At 50.2% G+C, this 21,039-nt stretch overlaps 1 protein-coding gene across 1 annotated transcript; it reads right to left on the minus strand.

Moving 5' to 3' along the window:
* Positions 1 to 524: 524 nt before the first annotated feature.
* On the minus strand, positions 525 to 19,909 carry LOC119300401 (phospholipase A1-Igamma1, chloroplastic-like). Its single transcript, XM_037577397.1, has 3 exons — positions 18,877 to 19,909; positions 11,994 to 12,316; positions 525 to 1,037 (listed from the first exon to the last, which is right to left on the minus strand). Exons 1-3 carry the CDS (start codon positions 19,900 to 19,902, stop codon positions 773 to 775), a joined length of 1,614 nt encoding a protein of 537 aa, XP_037433294.1. The 5' UTR covers positions 19,903 to 19,909; the 3' UTR covers positions 525 to 772.
* Between the last annotated feature and the right edge of the window lie 1,130 nt (positions 19,910 to 21,039).

Here is a 21,039-nt window from a genome sequence, read left to right on the forward strand (position 1 = left end):
CTTTACGTCCTCCACCACGCTCTTGCTAACATAACATGAGATGACAATCATATTCAAGTGCAAAACTTGTGCATTTGCTAGAGCTTCTTGGCAGGCTAGCGCCTCTAAACAGACTACCGAGAAGATCTAGCACTGACTCAAGCTTGGGGAGAAGAAGGCCATGCTCAAAGAGAAGAAGATGAAGATCACAGTGGATGCGGAAGACGCCAAGATCTTAACCTTGAATTTGGAGGCTTTGGATGCCGATGCAGGAATGATCGTGCAAGCCGTCCATTACAAGATGTTGCAGTGGAAGAAAAATGAGTTGGAGGCGGCGGACAAGGATGAGAACTACCGGATTAATATTCTTTTGTGACCAGGTATGTAAAAGCTAAGCATAGTTGCCTCTTTTTGGTTGTGATTGGACATGTGATCCGGTGCTGCTGTGATCCAGCACGCGCTATGGAGCGGACTTTATTTGAATTTTAAATTGCCCTTTACCGACGAACATGTACATTGATAGCTTTAGATGGCCGGCTCCTGCATTATTATGTCTATGAACGGATGTGGGAGAGAAAATTTACATGTCAACGTTGAAGATGCCCTAACACCTAGCTCCAAACGTGATGTTTTATTTTTCAGTTTACTTCGATCAAACAGATCACCCTGCGCTTCTCGAATCAAGTAGCAACGCAACGCCGTCGGGCGCCCGTGCCATACGGTTGTCGCTTGTAAATCACGGTAATTAAGCTCATTTGAGGTTGCGTACGACTGTTCGCCGGCGCGCAGGCTTCTACGGCTGGCGGAAGTGGCGGAAGTGGCCGTGGTGGTCGCCGTCGACGACGTGGTGACCGTCGTGGTGGTGGTCGTCGTGGAGGTGGCCACGGCGGTCGGGCTGGATCCAGCGGCCGTCGGGGGCGCGGACCATGCCCTTGTTCTCGTCCTGGCGCCAGTAGGGTGGCACGCAGTGGTGGTCTTTGAGGAAGTCGGACGCCTTGTTCACCAGCGCCGGGTCGTGCCCGCTCGCCAGCACGAACCGCTCCCCGCTGCCATGGTACCTACAGCAAACCATTCATCGGTCGAATCATATAGTACTAGAAAATTTACATGGCAGTTGATGATTATGTATTTTTCATTAACAACGAAGCAATACACGAGCGAATCGATCTTATATTGTGATGTTGTATTGTACTCACTGGTAGAAAAAGAGGCTTCCGTCCAGCCCCATTAGTCGCGAAAGTGTAGGAACCGCGACTAATGAAGTCTTTAGTCGCGGTTCGGCAGACGAACCGCGACCAAAGGCCTGGGCCCAGGGCGCTCGGTGGCCAGCTGGTGCACGTGAGGGGCTTTAGTCGCGGTTGGCCAGGCCAACCGCGACTAAAGGTGCGCAAAGGCCTTTAGTCGCGGTTGGCCAGGCCAACCGCGACTAAAGCTCCTCCCCTATATATACCAGTTCAGCACACTCACTTAGCCATTTGGTGCCACTTCTCTTCACAAGCTTCACAAGGGGGTGTAGGTTTGCTTTTGGTTCCTCTTATGCACACAAGGTGTTTGATGAAATACCCTAAGAGGGTGAAACAAACATGATATGAAGTGTTGGAGCCACACTTGAGGTTCCTCATTTATTTTTTCCTCCTCGATCGCAGTTAGCAACTTGAACCTTTCATGCATGTGTGTCATTGATAAAATATGCATGTGTGCAGTTCATTGTTTAATTTATATTGTTTGTAGCTAGTTAGTTTAACAAATGCATGATGGTTAATTATATATTTTATATTATAATAATGCAGATGAATCGGCAATGGATGTACGGTAACCGACTCTCCGGCGAGTTCACTACGGGTTTGAAAGATTTCCTCGTAGTGGCTAATGCGAACAAGCAGGGGGGTTTTGTTATCTGTCCATGTGTTATCTGTAAGAATCAGAAGGGTTACTCTTCCTCAAGAGATGTTCACATGCATCTGCTTCGGCACGGTTTCATGCCAAGCTATAATTGTTGGACCAAGCATGGAGAAAGAGGGGTTATAATGGAAGAAGATGAAGAAGGGGATGAGTTCATCGATGAAAGCTATCTTGCTCATTTCGGTGATACTTTCATGGAGGATGCTGAAGGTGAAGGGGAAGGTGAAGAAGAGGCACGTGATGATCCCGTTGATGATCTTGGTCGGACCATTGCTGATGCACGGAGACGCTGCGAAACTGAAAAGGAGAGGGAGAATTTGGATCGCATGTTAGAGGATCACAGAAAGGCGATGTACCCCGGATGCGATGATGGTCTGAAAAAGCTGGGCTGCACACTGGATTTGCTGAAATGGAAGGCAGAGGCAGGTGTAGCTGACTCGGCATTTGAAAACTTGCTGAAAATGTTGAAGAATATGTTTCCAAAGGATAACGAGTTGCCCGCCAGTACGTACGAAGCAAAGAAGGTTGTCTGCCCTCTAGGTTTAGAGGTTCTGAAGATACATGCATGCATCAACGACTGCATCCTCTACCGCGGTGAATACGAGAATTTGAATGAATGCCCGGTATGCACTGCATTGCGTTATAAGATCAGAGGCGATGACCCTGGTGACGATGTTGAGGGCCAGAAACCCAGGAAGAGGGTTCCCGCCAAGGTGATGTGGTATGCTCCTATAATACCACGGTTAAAACGTCTGTTCAGGAACAAAGAGCATGCCAAGTTGTTGCGATGGCACAAAGAGGACCGTAAGTCGGACGGGGAGTTGAGACACACCGCAGATGGAACGCAATGGAGAAAGATCGACAGATGGTTCAAAGATTTTGCAGCTGACGCAAGGAACATAAGATTTGCTCTAAGTACGGATGGCATGAATCCTTTTGGCGAGCAGAGCTCCAGCCATAGCACCTGGCCCGTGACTCTATGCATCTACAACCTTCCTCCTTGGTTGTGCATGAAGCGGAAGTTCATTATGATGCCAGTGCTCATCCAAGGTCCGAAGCAACCCGGCAACGACATCGATGTGTACCTAAGGCCATTAGTTGATGAACTTTTACAGCTGTGGGGTGGTGTCCGTGTGTGGGATGAGCACAAACAAGAGGAATTTGACCTACGAGCGTTGCTTTTCGTAACCATCAACGATTGGCCTGCTCTTAGTAACCTTTCGGGACTGTCAAATAAGGGATACAATACATGCACGCACTGCTTACATGAGACTGAAAGTGTACATTTGCCAAATTGTAAGAAGAACGTGTACCTTGGGCATCGTCGATTTCTTCCGAAAATTCATCCAGTAAGAAAGAAAGGCAAGCATTACAACGGCAAGGCAGATCACCGGCCGAAGCCTGCGGAACGCACTGGTGCTGAGGTATTTGATATGGTCAAGGATTTGAAAGTCATCTTTGGAAAGGGTCCTGGCGGACAATCAGTTCCGAAGGGAGCTGACGGGCACGCAGCCATGTGGAAGAAGAAATCTATATTCTGGGAGCTAGAATATTGGAAAGTCCTAGATGTCCGCTCTGCAATCAACGTGATGCACGTTACGAAGAATATTTGCGTGAACCTCCTAAGCTTCTTGGGCGTGTATGGGAAGACAAATGATACAAAGGAAGCACGGCAGGACCAGCAACGTTTGAAAGACCCTGATGACCGGCATCCGGAATGGTTTCAAGGTCGTGCCAGCTACGCTCTGACCAAAGAAGAGAAGGTCATCTTTTTTGAATGCCTGAGCAGTATGAAGGTCCCGTCTGGATTCTCGTCCAATATAAAGGGAATAATAAACATGGCGGAGAAAAAGTTCCAAAACCTGAAGTCTCACGACTGCCACGTGATTATGACGCAATTGCTTCCGATTGCTTTGAGGGGGCTGAACGCTGAACCCGGAGACAGGGGAGTGTGTTTACCGGGGCAAATTAATTAAACCCACCCAAGCCCTTATTAACGCAATGAGGGATGCTCAACAGGGGAAGATCAAGTTCAACAGAGAGAACGACGCGCTGACAAAAGCCCTCGGGAATCCTGAACACGGAGGACGTGTACGAGGCATGGGGCACATTCCGTGGAAAATAGGGTTCCCCCAGAACGATGACCCGTACGGTTACAGAAGCCGTAAGAGAAAGATGGATCGGGAAGCAGATGTTGTGGCGCGGTTGGCATCGGAAATGGATGTGATGAAGAAAACCATGAGTGTACTAGTAGCCGAAAGAGATGCAGCTCGGGTGCAGCATGAAGATCATCCAGCGGATCTCGGAAGCCAGCAGCGGAGAAGCAGCGTGGCTTCCACGGAGGCCCCACCGGCTGGTGCAGATGCACCGACGATCAAAATTACTGCACCGGAGCCTCTGGTGGTCCAAATTACTGCACCGGAGCCTCTGGTGGTCGAAATTACTTCACCGGAGCATCCTCGCTACCCCGTGGACGATATAAAGGAGATGAAAGAATGTCATCTGTATTATCCTATCGGGAACATGTCCATGAAGGTAGCCATCGGCAGTGCTTTACCATGTTTACCTGGAGCACTCCACCACAACAACCCCATTCAAGATGGCTATGCTCGTGTCACGGTGGAGGACATAGTCCAAGGGTTTGAGGACCTGGAGATTGACATTGCCACACCTGAAGGGGAGAAAAGACTTGGAGATGTCAAGCGCCATTTCATTCTATGGCAAAAGAAGTTTATCAAGTTTCCAGGCGAGGCGCCAAGGACAACAAGTCCACCCCCCTACGGTGGTGGTGGTGGCGGTGGCGGTGGTGGTGGTGGTGGTGGTGGTGGTGGTGGCGGTTCACCTACACCTCCGTCACGTCAGCCGACGCCGCCCCCCAGTCCACAACGTCCGGCGGGTGATCAGCCGCCGCCCCCCAGTCCTCGTCCGGCGGGTGATCAGACGCCGCCCCCCAATCCACCTCCGGCAAAGAAGCAGAAGCAGTCCTGGATTATTAACCCGGACCCTTATGTACCTAAGACCACAAAGGTACCGGAGCCATCACTGAAGCCTCTCCCCACAAGGCCTTGGGAACGTAGTGCCGAGGAAGTCGACGCGGCCGCGGCTGCTGATTTGGGGAAATGGAAGGCGGACTGCAAGAAGAAAAGAGAGCCCGAGCCCAAGCCAGTATTTTCTGATGAGCAAAAGAAGTGGGCTAAGTCATTTTTGAGCACACCGTCCCAAGCCGCGAAGAATCTGCCTAACGACTATGCACGTGAACTTCGCAGGCAGGCACTCATGTTCAAGGAGAACAAAGAGCGGGAGAAGGCCGAAAGTAAAAAAAGCGGGAAACAAGTTGCCCAGCTCGGGGAACAAAGTAAACAATCGATTGCCCCGCTTATAGTGGAAGCCTTCTGTCCGGATGCCCCCGAGATCATACAAGTTGCGGCAGCACAGGGATTGACTGTAACGAGTGCCAGAGAACAAGCGGCCAACTTAGGTATTACTCTTCGTGAACTGTTAGGCCTTGATGAGGCGCCAGTGAAGGAGGTAGTAATTACATATGTCAAGAATGGGCCTCTCGTCGAGCCTGCGCAGGAAAAGGATCTACCTCCACAAATGAAAGGTCTGCTGAAATGGTACAAGGGTTACATAAAAAATAAAAACGCCAAAGAATATATTTATGCGGAAGTTAGACATGAGCATCACTTCAAACATTACTATGTACAAATTGAACTGAGTGAATTGTTCCAGCTTTTCAATCTGCGCGAGCTCGATAAATCTATCATCAGTTGCTACGTTCTGTAAGTGATTTATTAATTTCTACCCCATCTCGTTCATATTGCCTGCACTATATATATATGTCCTAACTATATTGTTGTGTCCGCTATTATACATGCAGAATGAAGATTAAGGAATGCAGAGTAAGGAACATCCATGATGTTGGGTTCATTGACCCACACATCGTTAATGGACATGTGTTGGAGCGTCACCCCGCCGACGTGGAGGCAGACCTGTGGCAGTTTCTTACAAAGCAGGAACTCAAAAGTGATATTCTATTTCCTTACCATTTTGAGTGAGTGTTTCTGTCTTGAGCACATTCTCTTTTGTTTACTCCATGCATGGTATGTGGCCGGCTAATCGATGAGTTATGCATGACGTACTGTGCATGTATCGTGTCCGCAGGTTCCACTGGATTTTGCTAGTAATTAAAGTTAACACCTCAGAATGTCTCGTCCACGACTCTGTGAATATGGATCCAAAGCTTTGGGGCGGCATGAGAAGAATGCTGCAGAAGTAATTATTTTCATTCATTTGCGCTCTATATCGATCGGCCTATTTCGTTCATTTCCTAATATCAAGTAACTAATTAATAACTCTCTTGTTCATTTAATTTTCTTTGCCTCGTAGGGTTTGGAGACGGTTCGTAGATACAAAGGTCGGTGAATTCAAAAAAGAGCTAGAATTCAAAATGTTAAAGGCTAAGAATGCTGGGGATATTCAGCCACCGGAGACCAATCTATGTGGATACTATGTCTGTGAGATGATCCGGAGATACACCTCTGAGCGGGTTCCGAGTGATACCAATGCTAAGAGGAATAACCTCCGGTGGATGCTTAGTCCAGAAGCTCGCTTCCGACCACTTCAAGAGGAACTAGTTGGATGGTTCAGCAGGGAAGTCCTCCATCCTAAAGGAGAACACTATTACGAGGACGTAGAACTTTATATGCATTAAATCATGTATGGAAACTTGTTCAAAATTGTATATGGTCATCCGATGATATTGAATATATATTGTATATTCCTCTTGAATTCTTTTTGGTTCTAATTTCAAATTTATTTGAAATTGTACATTCATATGCATGTATGTAGTACCGTAGAATATATGAAACTCCTTCAAAATTAAAATAAAGCACAAAAGAAATAAAACAATACAAATTAAACAGAAAACAGGTTTAAGGGGGGGGGCTAAAACCCTAAACCTGCGGCGGCCTTTAGTCGCGGTTGGCCAGAAGAACCGCGACTAAAGGTCCTCCGCCCCGACGGCCACCTGGCGCCCACGTGGACGGGCCTTTAGTCGCGGTTCTTAAGCAACCGCGACTAAAGGGGGGGGGCTTTAGTCGCGCACGGTCTGTCGCGGTTGCGCAACCGCGACTAATGGCAGTTGCGAACCGCGACCAAAGGCCCTTTTTCCACCAGTGACTGGCGAGTAGTTACACCAACTGCGTCTGACAGTAGTATGATGCTTTTTCACCTCTCGCTTGGCTGTCTTGTCCATGACAGCATGTGGCCCATGAGCATTTCAGGGGGTGTTTGGTTCAGGAACTTTTTAGTCTCAAAGACTAAAAAAGTTCCTAAAAAGTCTCTAAGAACTAAACGGGAGAGACTTTTTCTACAGGGCTAGAAAAAAACTTTATTGAAGAGTCTTTTTTGATTAGTCCCTGGGACTAGAAAAAGTTTTAAGACTTCTGAAACAAACGCCCTCTCAATAGACCTGATCACTGAATAGGCGTTTCTTTAATACAGCTATATGCATGACAGCATGAGGCCCATGAGTATTTTTCAATGGACCTGATGCATGGTTAAGTCTCGGCATTACGCACAGGTCCTATTGACAAACTCTAAGCATCTATCACACGACCTGGCACCCCTTTAGAAAATGCACATAGAATTTGTCGTGTCGTGCTAGCATGACAAGTTGGTCGTAGACTCGTGGTACGCCAGACCTGATTAGTTTGGACGTACCGCCAGCTTATACTAATGAAATATACTATACTACTGCAAACACCAGTACGGCGAAACGGGCAAACACCGTGACGTCCGTAACACCTCACGTCAGCCAGGGCATCACGGTGATCAGACGGCGGAGCGCACATCTGCTGCATGCATGACGTTATCAGACGGTGCGGGCTGTCAAAATACGACGTACGCGCCAACGTTCCAGCCACATATTTTCCCACTAGGAAATGTTAGTGTTAGTTGAAACATGTAGGCCAAATTATTGGTGCAAGTCAGTGGTGTATGTCCTTGGCGTCTCCGTGGAGATCAATCAGCCAACTAATCAAGATCATATGATTGTGAATTTGTGATCGCCCATGTACAGCACGGCGTGTGGATGATCTATTTTGATCTGCGTCTGTCCCGCACAGGTGGCTGGAATAATATCGTCTGTCCCGATCCTAACAAGGACCTTAACAAAAAGGAAATGTGCACATGTGTAATGTTATTTTGGTGGGAGATGGCCTCTTGGTATTTGTTCAACCGAGTTGGTTGGCAGCCTACTAGTAGGATTTGTAATGCTTATTTTCTTGCGATCTTTTTTATTTGGAGTAGTAATATAGTGCATTTAAAGAAAATTTTATTTATGTGCATGTAATTAATGAGAGGATAGGTGTTTTGAATAACATAATATGTTGCTGTAACATAATGCTTTTCGAAAAAAGATGGGTCTACAAGCTAAAAAATAAAACCTTTTATGACACTACTACTATATTACTTTGCACCGTGAAGATAGTAAATTAGATTACTCCTCATTATGACCAGCCTGAGGCCCATGCCAGTCAACAACAGCCCCGCAAGAGTATTCCGATGGACCTGACATTATTTAGTCCCGGCATTACGCACCGGTCCTCTTGATAAACTCCACGCATCTATCACACGACCCGACACCCCTTTAGAAAATGCAGATAGATCTTGTCATATTGTGTTTAGATTAGTTGTTGTACGTAGAAAGGCGTTGATGTGTTTGGACGTACCGCAGGTACTGTAGTGGAGTATACAATACGTATTGGTTGGTGTTAGGAAATGTCAGTATTCGTGTGAACATGCTAACCAAACTATTGGTGCAAGTCAAGTAGTACTCCTATATGGCCTTGGCGTCTCGGTAGAGATCAATCAGCCAACTAATAAAGATCTCCTCAAGATCACTCCTACTCTCCTATGATTGCTGCTCCTCCATGTACGGCTCGGCTCGGCATGGATGACCTCTGCATCTGTCCCACACAGTGACACGGATGGCAGGAATTATATCGTGGCACACGTCTGTCCCGTTCCAAAAAATAATGACCTTAACCAAAAAAAAAAAGAACGTGATGATGTGTCTAATGCAAGTTTGTACACTTCTTAGTTTGACCCATCAAACTGGGGCCAAGTGATCCGTTCTTCTGTTTCATGAAGCCCCCTCATTATCAACACCAAGTAATGCTATAGGTACGGCCTATTCATCAGGTAGTGCTTGAAAAGAAATCAACGTCAATCCTTTGAACCGTCAAATCACCATCAACGGCCATGATCCCACATGCATTATTCTCCTTCTTTTTCTTCTTCCTATGTACTTTAGTCATCTATAAGAGCAACTTCAACAGGCCGACCCAAACGGACATCGATTTTGTCCGCTTTTTGTCCGTTTGGGTCACCCGTCCGCGCGTCCGCGTCCACTTTTTCAATTGGGTCGGCCAGTGCGCCCAACGGCAGACGGACGCATTTTGTGCATGTCCGTCCTGGCATTTTGTCAAACACATAGCACGCAGCGACAACGGTGCATGTTAGGACGAGCTGCGAGGAGACGCACGAGCGGGACGGCACGGCAGGGGTGCGAGACTAGGCAGGGCGAGCGCGGCTCAGCGAGCACAAGCATGGCGGCTCGGCGCGGTGTCTATGGCGGCTCGGCAGGGCGAGGGCGACACGCATGGCGGGTGGACGCAGCGACCATGGCGCGGCCGGGCGTGCGAGCTCCACCGCTCCAACACGCGAGCGGCGAGGCGGCCGGGCGCGTGAGCTATCCAGCTACCACGCGGCCACTGGCCGGCTAGCACGCGCGCACCTAGCTAGCTAGCATGCGACGGGCAACTAGCTAGGAAGCACGCACACGCGCAGCTAGCTAGCTAGCAAGGGCACGGCCACGACGAGCGTCGTGAGAGCGGCGCGCGGCATGGCACAGCGAGGGCGAGCGACGCGGCGCAGCGAGAGCGAGCGACACGATGAGGGCGAGCGGCACGGCGCGGCCAGGCCAAGCGATGCGATGAGGGCGAGCGGCGAGCGGTGCGGTGCGGCCAGCGGCGGCGAGCGGGGCGGAGCAGGGATGGTCAAGCTCGGCTGCGAGTGGAATGGAGTGCACATCGAGCAGTGCGCGTCGAGCGTGGGATGGGCCAGCTAATAAAAATATATAGAGAGAGGGATGGGTGGGTGACAAGCGGGCCAGGCCCGGATGCAGACGGACGAGAGGGACAGAGAAAGCGCTCGCTTTGTGTCCGCCTGCGACCCAAATGTGACTCAAATTTGGGAGGGAAATGGGTCCGCACGGACACAAAGCGGACACAAAATATAACGAAAATGTTAACGCCCACACGTGTGGGCGTCTGGCAACTCGCCCACACACATGGATCACCGTCTAGTAACTTTTGCACGAATCTTGGCATGAATTAGCTGATTTTGTATGCCACGTAGGACAACTCGCGTGTGTGGTGTGTGAGAGAGGTCGCCCACACATCCGTTTTACCACACGGAGGGGCCGATGTGTGGCGTTTAGCAGTTCGCACACACACACACACACCAGTTTTCAGTCACGCACAAGGGCTGGTGTATGGGCGTTTGCCATCTCGCCCACACTCCTGCCTCCTCTCCCACACCCAAGCCGCCAGTTGCCATGTGTTTTGCAGTGTATATGGCAACTGCCCTAGTGTGATTGCAAGCAGATGACAACTCTCTTTTTTTTACCCGAACATATCAGTTGCCATATGTTTTGCATGGTACATGGCAAACTGCCCTAGCGTGCACGTAAGCACATGACAACTCTTTCTTTTTACATGGCAACTGCCCTAGCGTGCTTGTGAGCACATGGCAACTCTCTCTCTTACCCGAACATGTTTTTTTGCCATGCCTTTTTTTATAGTGCTACATGGCAACTGCCTAGTGTTAGTAGGTGACACTTCCTAAAGTTTTGAAATCATGTCAACTGCAGTAGACTAGATCACACATGACAACAGCTGTAGTTGTCCAAAAAATGGCAATCTGGAACTTTGACCTGAGATGGCAAATGCAGTTGAGCAAACATGGCAAGTGTAATTGTCCGACATGGCAACCGCAGTTCAGCGACATGACAACTGCACTTAAACGAACATGGACGAGGGTCCGGCCCATGGCAACTGCGGGCGCGGGGTAAAGTGTCATGTTGGGCGTGCGGGACCACGAGGTACGAGGCCTTACGTACCGGACGTGTGGGCGTTATCTATTCCGCCCACACGCACACGTGTAAAAAGGACCGGGAGGGAAAAAAAAGGCGTGTGGGCGCTAGTTGTTATGCCCACACACAGACGTGTGGGCTGTTCCTTTTATACACCACACAAAATGTGTGGGCAGCCTCCCTAACGCCCACACATGTGGCACTTATCGGCGTCCAAATATAAATGGGTCGTTGCGTTGGGCCACCGTTTTTTTCCGCCGCTATCCAAACGAACGCAGCCGGACGAAATGGGTCACCCTTTGGAGTTGCTCTAAACGCTCTTATTTTTCTTTTATATAGGGAGTAGTATGTACAATCTTTTCTTCCCGCGTTGCCAACCAACGCCCCTAGGACCGCAATACCCCGCATGCTCCCGCTACTGCGGGCTGCGGCCGGCGGTGTTGTCGTCCCTCCCACCCCTTGCTACCGCTCGCATCGTCCTAGTCTTCGGCGAGGTCCTGGCTTTTTTTGAGCCGGAGGCACATGATGTTTTGTATAGTACAAAACGAACCTGCATTTTAGGCTCCAATGCATGCCATATAAACGAGGGTACAGCTACAACCACCCCGGGTTAAAAGCGGGTCATGAGAGACGTCTTCACACCGGCATATTGGACTCGGGGATAGGACAGCGAGAGTGCGTGGCAAGAAACTGACACTGGCTGTGCGTTCGCACCTTGTAATAACCATTTTAAATACACTTACTCAGTGGCCACGTACGTGATTGCTCGAGTTTGTTTAACCCCAGGCGTGCCCTACGTTAGACCACGTCATCCCTTTTATTCCACACAAGTCGTCATGGGTAGGTGCGGAGGTGACAGAGACCGAGCGAGAGGTGATTCATTTTGGCAAATGAGACGGCGGGGAAGAAATGTATACGGTACGGAGGTGATGGATGCGGACGTGCAACTTACCCGTCGAGGAGGTGCAGGTGCGCCTCCAAGTTGTGGGAGCAGCCGGGGTCGAGCGTGTCCTTGAGGAACGGCGAGCGCTTGTGGTCGAGGGCGAGCTCCACGCCGACGTGGCTGTAGCACCAGGGCATCCGCAGCCCCTCCGCCACCCGCCGCACCATCTCCGGCACCCCCTCGTTCAGGAAGATCCCCTCCATCCGTGGCACGTTGTCGTGCACGTTCGTCACCCACAGCGCCTTCACCCTGAGCTCCCCCTGGAACCGCTCCCTGAACCGCCCGTTCCCCACCCGCGGCCCCGAGAAGGAGTACACGCACACCGCCGCCCTCTGCACACCTGTCGAGGATGTACCCCGCGGTATGACCAGGTCGAAAGTATGACCCGGCCGGACTTGGCGCTTCACCGATGACCCGCCGGAGGACTGGCGACTCACGGGTCTGGCGGCTCACTGGTCAGACGACTCACAGATGACCCCGACGGCGGGTCACATAAAAGACTAGGCCTAAGGCCCAGTAGGCCGGCTCATATTATGGTGGGCCGGCTTAAGACAGAAGGCATGAGGAATATTTCCTTTACAAGGAAGCAAGACCTGTACTTGTATCCGACTTGTAATAGAGAATAAGTTAGTTCTAATCCTAATAGGACTCTACATGTAAGCCGCCCCTTCAACTTATATAAGGAGGGGCAGGGCTTCCCAAAAAGGGACAAGCAACAAGCAACAATATCTAGGGCTAGACACAAAGAGGAGAATCGGCTTACGGCGACTCCCTCATGATCATAATGAGCCCTAGCCACAAACAACACGTAGGGTTATAACCGGATGATGTTTCCCGGGGCCCGAAGCTGTCTAAAGCATCGTCTTGTGTGTTGCGTCTCTCGATTCCGTTCAACCCCTTCAAGCTACCACATAGATGCGTTGGCCTCGCGACTAAGTCTTTACACTAGGACATCTGCCGTGACAATTCCACGACAGTTGGCGCCCACCGTGGGGCCTGCGCACGGTGGTGTTGAGTTTCTTGGAGGGATTTTTTCATGGGATCGAGAAGCACACGATAAGCCGGATGAAAAAGAGCCGGCACAGAAGATAACATCATCAACGATCAGTCAAAGCGAGATATACAAGATTTCAGATCAAGAAAATTAGGGTTGCGTAGTGCGTGCCGCCGCGGCTGGACGATCCATCAAAACCAGATCAATTTTCACTGGGTCGCCGTTAGAAGCCAAGACGGACAGAAGTTTCACACTGCAAGGTCGTTACAAATCATATCCTCATTGATTGTTTTTGGAGCTACGCATAAAGCGGATCGTATCCAGTGCATCTGACGTATACGGGTTCGCTTCAAATTCTAAGGTTTTCAAAGCAAACTTTCTGGGTACTAAATGCAAGTACCAGTACTCAGGTCCTCAAAAGAAATTACCATAAGAGAAAAGAGACCACGATCTGAAAGATACCATGTGGAAGTCAAACCAAAGAACAACCCGGACGAGGACTGAGACTATGCTGTTGTCACCTCGTTCCGAGCCGCCCTGCACGGACTGCATCATCAAGCCGGCCACGCCTCGTCTTCTCTCCCACCGTCGAACTGTTCTCGCCGGGACTGGCCGCCCGGCTGCTCCTCCTTCTACTGCGCCTCTCACCCGTGAGCCGCCGGGCTGCCGAGCTGCCCCGGCCTTTCCGCTCCTCGCCGGGCGCACATCCACTGCCGCAGTCAACGGGCTCGCCTCTGCCTAGACGACCTTGGACTCGGTGGCGATGCCAAGCCGGCCGCACGCCTCTGCCTCCATTACAAATTCGGCAGTATGTACATACGCAAGGACAGGTTGAGCAGAGAAGTTTTTCATCGGGATTTTGCTCCATTGACCGTTTTTGCCACACTCGCTCCCGTTACAACAAACGGTCGGCCTCGCCCTCGCCAAAGTCACTCAATACCGAGGCCACTATCGCGGTGCTGCCTTGCCAAAACTGCTTTGAGCCGCCGTTGCCGACTCGGGCAGAGTGGTTTCGCCATCGCCATGAGCCGTCGGCCGCCTCGACGCCCAAGTCACCGCGGCCCTCCACTATTGCACCTTGCCTCCGCATCCGCGCGCTTCGGCCGCCCTCCGTTCCACTGTGGCCGGGCTCCCGAGCCCCGCAAGTCGGTTCTGCTCGCCTCGCTGCCAGTGAGCCGGCGCCGGGCCGTCTTGGATGCGCCCCAAACCGCCAGCCGCGCCCCTGCCTTCTGAACTGTCGAAGACGGCTGCTTGCTGACCATTGCCGCAAAGCCGCCACTTTGCTGCCACGAGCCGCCCCAGTCTTTGTTGTGTCGCAGGTGTTCTTATGGAATCCCAGAAGAATGATTGAAGTGGAGATTGTGAACGGAGAAGCAAATAGAGACAAGCTGCATGTACAAGTGCAGAAGCTACATCCTGGAGCGCTGTGAGCATTCACGTGAAAAGGAAGTGCATGCATGCATAATTATTTTGAAGACCACGCTGCGAACTCAACCAGAGCACGAGTCCTGGCGATTTGTGTTGGCTGTCTAAAAAGTATTGTCGAGCACTACCACAACTCTGTGCAAGAATTCTATGTACAGATCATCAGTCTTTAAAGACATCAGGTGAAATCCATCCAAATTTATTTTATTAGCACATAATATTTTCATTAAAGAACAATTACTTTGGTCGGTGATATTTTTTCGCAGGACCGTCATTCATTACAAAGGTGTCGCATAAGGGGCGGGCGCCAATGTCACTTGTGCACCAGTGCTTTTCCGCGTCGTGCGGCTTGATGGATACGTTCGCGGGTTGTCACCTCCGCTACATCAATACACGCGACTGACTCGTCGTCCGTGCCCGCGGCCGACTCACCCGTGTTCGTGTCGACTTACAATGCCGCGGCCGACTCTCCCGTCCGCACCGGTTTACAACGCCGCGGCCGACTCATCTATCTGCTCCTGCGGCCAACTCGGTCGTGCTTGATTTCAGCTTCACCATGGTGATCATCAACTCCGCGGTGGATGATTTCTGGTTTAACATATCAAGTAAAATCCATCCAGTATATTTTTATATTACATATTACTTTTATTTAAAAGAGCAATTACTCTGGCTTGCAAGTTCTCCAATGCAGGATAAGTTATATCACTGAGCTGTTGACTGACTCAATCCGGTTTATATCACGGTCAAATATGAAGAATCTCAAGACAACTCCTCGAGTCGCCTCGAGACTCGGGGGCTACGATGACATGACTCAGTAAATGATTGCCAATTTAAAGCAGATTCAAAAACTCAGGATCATTGGAGGGAAGAGAACTCCGAATCATTGGAGGGAAGATAACTCAGTCTCGGAGGCTACCGCCATATTGGTGAAAACTTAAAAGGCCGTCAGAAAATTTCCGGCTCAAAATAAAGATTCTTGTTTAAAATCCGGTTCAAGAGATATCTCTCTCCCGCAAAGCTTGGAAGCTCTCAAATCCGGTTCAAACATCTGGCTCAAGGTAAATTTGTCTCTTACAAAGCTTTTTCTCAAATCCGGTTGAAACATCCGGCTCAAGGACAATCTGTCTCCCATAAAGTTTGGAAGCTTTCAAATCCAGTTTAAAGTTCCGGTTCAAAAAGAATTAATCTCTCGCAAGATTCGAGTTCTCAGAAAAATTAAAGGTTGCCAAAGAGAACTTGCTGCCATGATGCGCGGTTCAAACATGGATATCCTGCCTTACGGCTTACCTTATTATGATCACTTGAGGGCTTCCTGCTCATCGAGCATAGCTATCAATACCCTCTTGATCGGCGCAATGCCAAAATTTATATGGTCACTTGGGGGCTTCCTGTTCAAACATAGGTCGTATTCGAACCAAAGAGAACATAGCTGTCGATACCCTTTTGATTGGCAAACTGCCGAACCTATTTGGGGGCTTCTTGATCGTATCCGAATCATAGCTCAACCCCTTTGGGAATCCACGTGGATCGTATTCGAATCAGCGTCGTTAAACAACTCTCAAGGTCATTTGGGGGCTTCCTGTTCAAACATAAGTCGTATTCGAACCAAAGAGAACATAGTTGTCGATACCCTCTTGATCGGCATCGCCAAAGCCACTGTGGGCTATATGATCGTATTTGAATCTTAGCTTAACCCCTTTGGAACGGTTTACTGGTCGTATCCGAATCAGAAGCCTCAAAAAGTTTTATTCTGTCTCTGGTAAAATTTATTGCAGCCACAATTACTTAACTTGAGACCTTTTTTGGGATTATATCTCAAATATATATATAAGTGTTTTATGCTTAACTCGGCTTGACTTTTGACTATAAGTCGCCAGCTTATGACAATCATCATCTATGTGGAAGCATTGGCTTCTAAGGATTGGGTTATCACCCTTACTGCACAGGTCATGTAAACCGACAGTACAAATTCAATATTACAGTGGTTATATGTGAGGTATTATGACCCGCCCTGCAACAAACCGCCAAGGGTTCTTGTGATCTACTTGTGTGCAGGGTAAGACTACATTTGGGTCGTTACCCGCCCTGACTCTTGACGTTAAGTCGCCAGGGCATATGTTATTTAAACTCTGTGCAGGATTTGCAGAATTATGACTTATATAAATGCTTCAGTCCAAGCTCATCATTGAAATTGGTGTCTCAAAAGGCTTATCAATTATTGATTTTCTCAAGGGCTATAGGCCACCGGGTTGCAAAAATTCCGGCTTACAATGAATGCGCATTAAGTCGTCATCGGCCAAGAGCCGCCAGGTATTTAAACTTCGGATTTACTTGTCAACCGATGAGGTATTCAAATCTTTAAATAGCCAAAACTGGCTGGATTTTCATGATGACATTGAATGATTGAGGTTTTCATATCGGGTTATATTATTCAAATCTTGAATAGCCAACATGGCTGGATTTCTATTGTGATTATCAATAACCAGTGTTATGATTGAGGTTTTCAAAGTCGCTTTAGCGCAATAGCTATTATTTTTATCAATGGATATGATTTATTCTACAATGGAAGGAATAGTCCCGAGTCGCTGCAGGCTTACGATCCGGCACTTGGGGGCTATATTATTCAGATTGGGATTATATCAAATATGCAAGTCCCATGTCAGTGCCAGCATGCACCATGGCACTTGGGGGCTAATGCAAAGTCATCTTTGCTCAATTTATTGAAGACCCGACTCATCACATTCTAAATGAGTTGGCCCTTGGGGGCTACCAATTGCTCCTGTCAAAATTTCAAGGTACACAAGCATTAATCCATTATATTGAACGGTCCACTATTCAGTTGGTGGAGTACACATTGACCCAAGCTCTTAACCTTGTGGACGTGGGTTCAAGCCCCATGGTGGAGACTATATTATATGATGTTATTATCAATTATATACAAAGTCCCAGTATTATCTTATTAAGCCGGCCCTTGGGGGCTACACATTGCTGTTTAAATTTACATGGTTATATCTACAAAGCCCCTGCTCATTATTGCATAATGACCCGGCCCTTGGGGGCTACACTGGTTGAAGTTTTCATGAGCATAAAGCAATTACAATTCCCAGGTTGCTGCAAGCATGACAACCCGACATTTGGGGGCTACATGTGTGAAATATTCAAGGTTGCAACATTTATTGGAGCAAGTCTTAAACCATCACTTTGTTCTGCTCAAGACTTGGGGGCTATAGGTAATATGGATATAAGGGAGAAAAATCTTCAAATTATCAGTTTTGAGCAAATCAGGAGGATCGATTACATAAACCGGTGTCAACAACAATTATGACCCGACATCGTCTGTTCTATAATTCGGAAGTTTTTTGGTAATGATAAACCGACAAGTTTTACATCTTCAAGCCAGCTGAATATCAGATAAGTATTTGAAGACCAAAATTATTTGACCCGGTGCCTTGGAAGCCGACTCAAGTGGATTATTCTTCACAATATTTTTCTGTGAGAAACCAACATCTGCAGATTGAGTATGAAGCTAGCTTATTTGACCCGGATTTTCTAGATGAAGGAAATGACAATTGGACTTAAGGATAATCAGGTCCCGTCTCAGGAGAATATTTAATCCGGAGCACAAGTAATTAAGGATGATCAGGTGCCGGCGTACAAGAATTTTTAACCCGGAACACAATCTGTCAAATTTGTTCTTGTATTTGTTTTACAGGATCAGTTTAACATGGATAAATCCAAATTAAACTGGGGGCTAATGTCGGGGATGTACCCCACGGTATGACCAGGCCGGAAGTATGACCCGACCGGACTTGGCGCTTCACCGATGACCCGCCGGAGGACTGGCGACTCACGGGTCTGACGGCTCACTGGTCAGACGACTCACAGATGACCCCGACAGCGGGTCACATAAAAGACTAGGCCCAAGGCCCAGTAGGCCGGCTCATATTATGGTGGGCCGGCTTAAGACAGAAGGCATGAGGAATATTTCCTTTACAAGGAAGCAAGACCCGTACTTGTATCCGACTTGTAATAGAGAATAAGTTAGTTCTAATCCTAATAAGACTCTACACGTAAGCCGCCCCTTCAACTTATATAAGGAGGGGCAGGGCTCCCCAAAGAGGGACAAGCAACAAGAAACAATATCTAGGGCTAGACACAAAGAGGAGAATCGGCTTACGGCGACTCCCTCATGATCATAATGAGACCTAGCCACAAACAGCACGTAGGGTTATTACCGGATGATGTTTCCCGGGGCCCGAAGCTGTCTAAATCATCGTCTTGTGTGTTGCGTCTCTCGATTCCGTTCAACCCCTTCAAGTTACCACATAGATGCGTTGGCCTCGCGACTAAGTCTTTACATTAGGACATATGCCGTGACAATTCCACGACAACACCCATCGTAATCATTCGTACGTGCGCATGCATGGAGATGGAGGCTGAACTGAATCACCGGGAGAACTTATCCGTCCGTACCTTGCCGTTGGAGAGGTTGGCGGCGGACTCGGCGATGTCGTAGGTGCTGAGGATGGCGAGGGAGCTGCCGAGGCTGTGGCCGGTGACGGAGATGCTCATGTCCTCGCCGAGGGCGGTGTGGTGGGCGATGAGCTTGCGGACCTCCACCAGGACCTGCTCGCGGGCGGAGTACTTGCAGAAGCGGCAGGAGGGGTCCTTGTCGGTGTAGAGGTCCACGAAGCCGGACTCCACCTTCACCTCGGGGTCCGGGCACGGGATGCCCTCGTCGGCCACGGGCCGGAGGTAGTCCATGAGGTCCGACACCCACTCGAGCCGCGTGATGGTGCCGCGCCACGCGATGGCGATGTCGCGCCGGCCCAGCCGCGCCGACTCCTCGTCGGTGGACACGGCCACGTAGCCGATCCAGTTCGCGCGCTGGCTCCACAGCTTGGCGTCGGCGCGGGACCTCCCGGAGAAGAAGTTGGGGAACCGGAAGTTGGACGTGGCGTACAGGTAGCGGGTCACGGAGTAGCCCCGCGCCGCGTCGGGCATGCCGAGCCGCTCGAAGAAGGCGCGCCGCGGGTACTTGCAGCTGCCGCAGTAGCGGGAGGCCAGGTCGTAGTCGAACGCGTCGTAGCAGGCCTGCGCGAGCTCGCCGTAGCGGATGAGCTCCGAGCGGAGCAGCGGGTCCATCGGGTCAAGAAGCCCCGCCCAGTCGTCGCTGCCGTCCCGCCACCGTGCGGGCAGCTCGTCCTGGTGCTTCTGTGCTCCGCGGCGCCTCGCGGACGAGGCATCGTCGGGAAGGTACAGGTCGTCCTCCTCCTCCTCTTGGGTGAGGTTCTGCTCTAGCTGGCCGACGAGGGAGGCGAGCGCGTCGTCCCTGGTGGCCGCGGAGGCGAGCTGCAGTCTTTTGGTGGTGGTGAGTGGTGTGCGCGGGGCTGGAGCGGGCCGGAGGGAGATTTGTGTGTGGGTGGTGGTGGCGGCGGTGCCGCGGTGCGGGAGGGAGGAGAGCTGCGGGGAGACGTCGCGGCAGGAAAGTGGCGCCATTGGGGAAGGCGAAGGCATGGTCGTATGGAATGGAGACACGCGGGCAGAACGCCTTTATGCCCCTCGGGAGAGGTATAGTACGTCTATCAGCCACCAAGCTCTGACCCGAAAGAGCTACTCAGTTGTTGACCATATTAAAGACAGTATAATCGTACCTAAAACGAGCCCTCTCAATACTTTGCGTTTTTGACCGTCGGATTTCTTGTTCAGATCATCCTCGGTCGTTTGATGCGTCTGCCCTCGAGCGTGGGCTGCTCCTTGGCCGGATGTCCTGAGGGGCCGTTATTCCCGAAGCCGAATCGAAGCCTTCTCGTTAGTCCACGCAAATTAACGTATGATCCCGGACGGACGGCCACGATCGGCGTTAGGTATTTCCTCCGGTTCCATAAGTTTCAGTTTCACCTCCCCCCCTCCCAGCCGTGTATTACGCATGTCCCGCGGCGGCGCCACACATGGCGATCTCCATCTCCTCCACCTGTCGGAGCTGCTGTTGTTTGAAGAGACACAGCAGCGGCGCTGCTGCCCGAGGGCCCCGCGGCCGAGCCCACTTCGCTCTCCACCTTCCTCCCTGCGTCGTCGTCTCAACATGCGCCTAAGCCAGATTGCCGTGCAGACCATCGCAAGCCGCTGTCCTACCATCGACTGCCTCGTCGTGCGCACCCGGAAGAAGCCCTCGAATCCTCCGCGAGTATGCATGCACCACCACGCCGGCCCCAAGCCTGTTCAGCGCCGCCCGCGCACGGCCTGGATCCCGGCGCCTCCTGGGGCCGACGGGTACGAGGAGGAGGGCCACTACAAGGATGGCACTGAACCGTCCAACTCCGCTGCTGCGAGGGCGGCGGCTAGGTTCCCAGTAGTCGCGAACCTAGCGTCTACAAGTCGGACAATGGGCAGCAGTGGGCACGATGCTTCCAGCGGGCTCATTTTCTCAGCCAAACTCTGTTCCCGATTAAGTTACCATATCCCTTGTTTCTTAAAACATTCCAGGCATTGATTTCCTTAACAGTTTACATGTCATGTGTTTGATACAATGGACAGGATGAACTATTGTGCTAAATGGTCTTTAATAATTTCCCTGTGTGAGGGGTACACCATTGACTCACTATACTGATGCAATTAACCTCCATAGTTCATTCT

The sequence above is a fragment of the Triticum dicoccoides genome, chromosome 1A (assembly GCF_002162155.2).
Source record: "Triticum dicoccoides isolate Atlit2015 ecotype Zavitan chromosome 1A, WEW_v2.0, whole genome shotgun sequence".
Taxonomy (NCBI): domain Eukaryota; kingdom Viridiplantae; phylum Streptophyta; class Magnoliopsida; order Poales; family Poaceae; genus Triticum; species Triticum dicoccoides.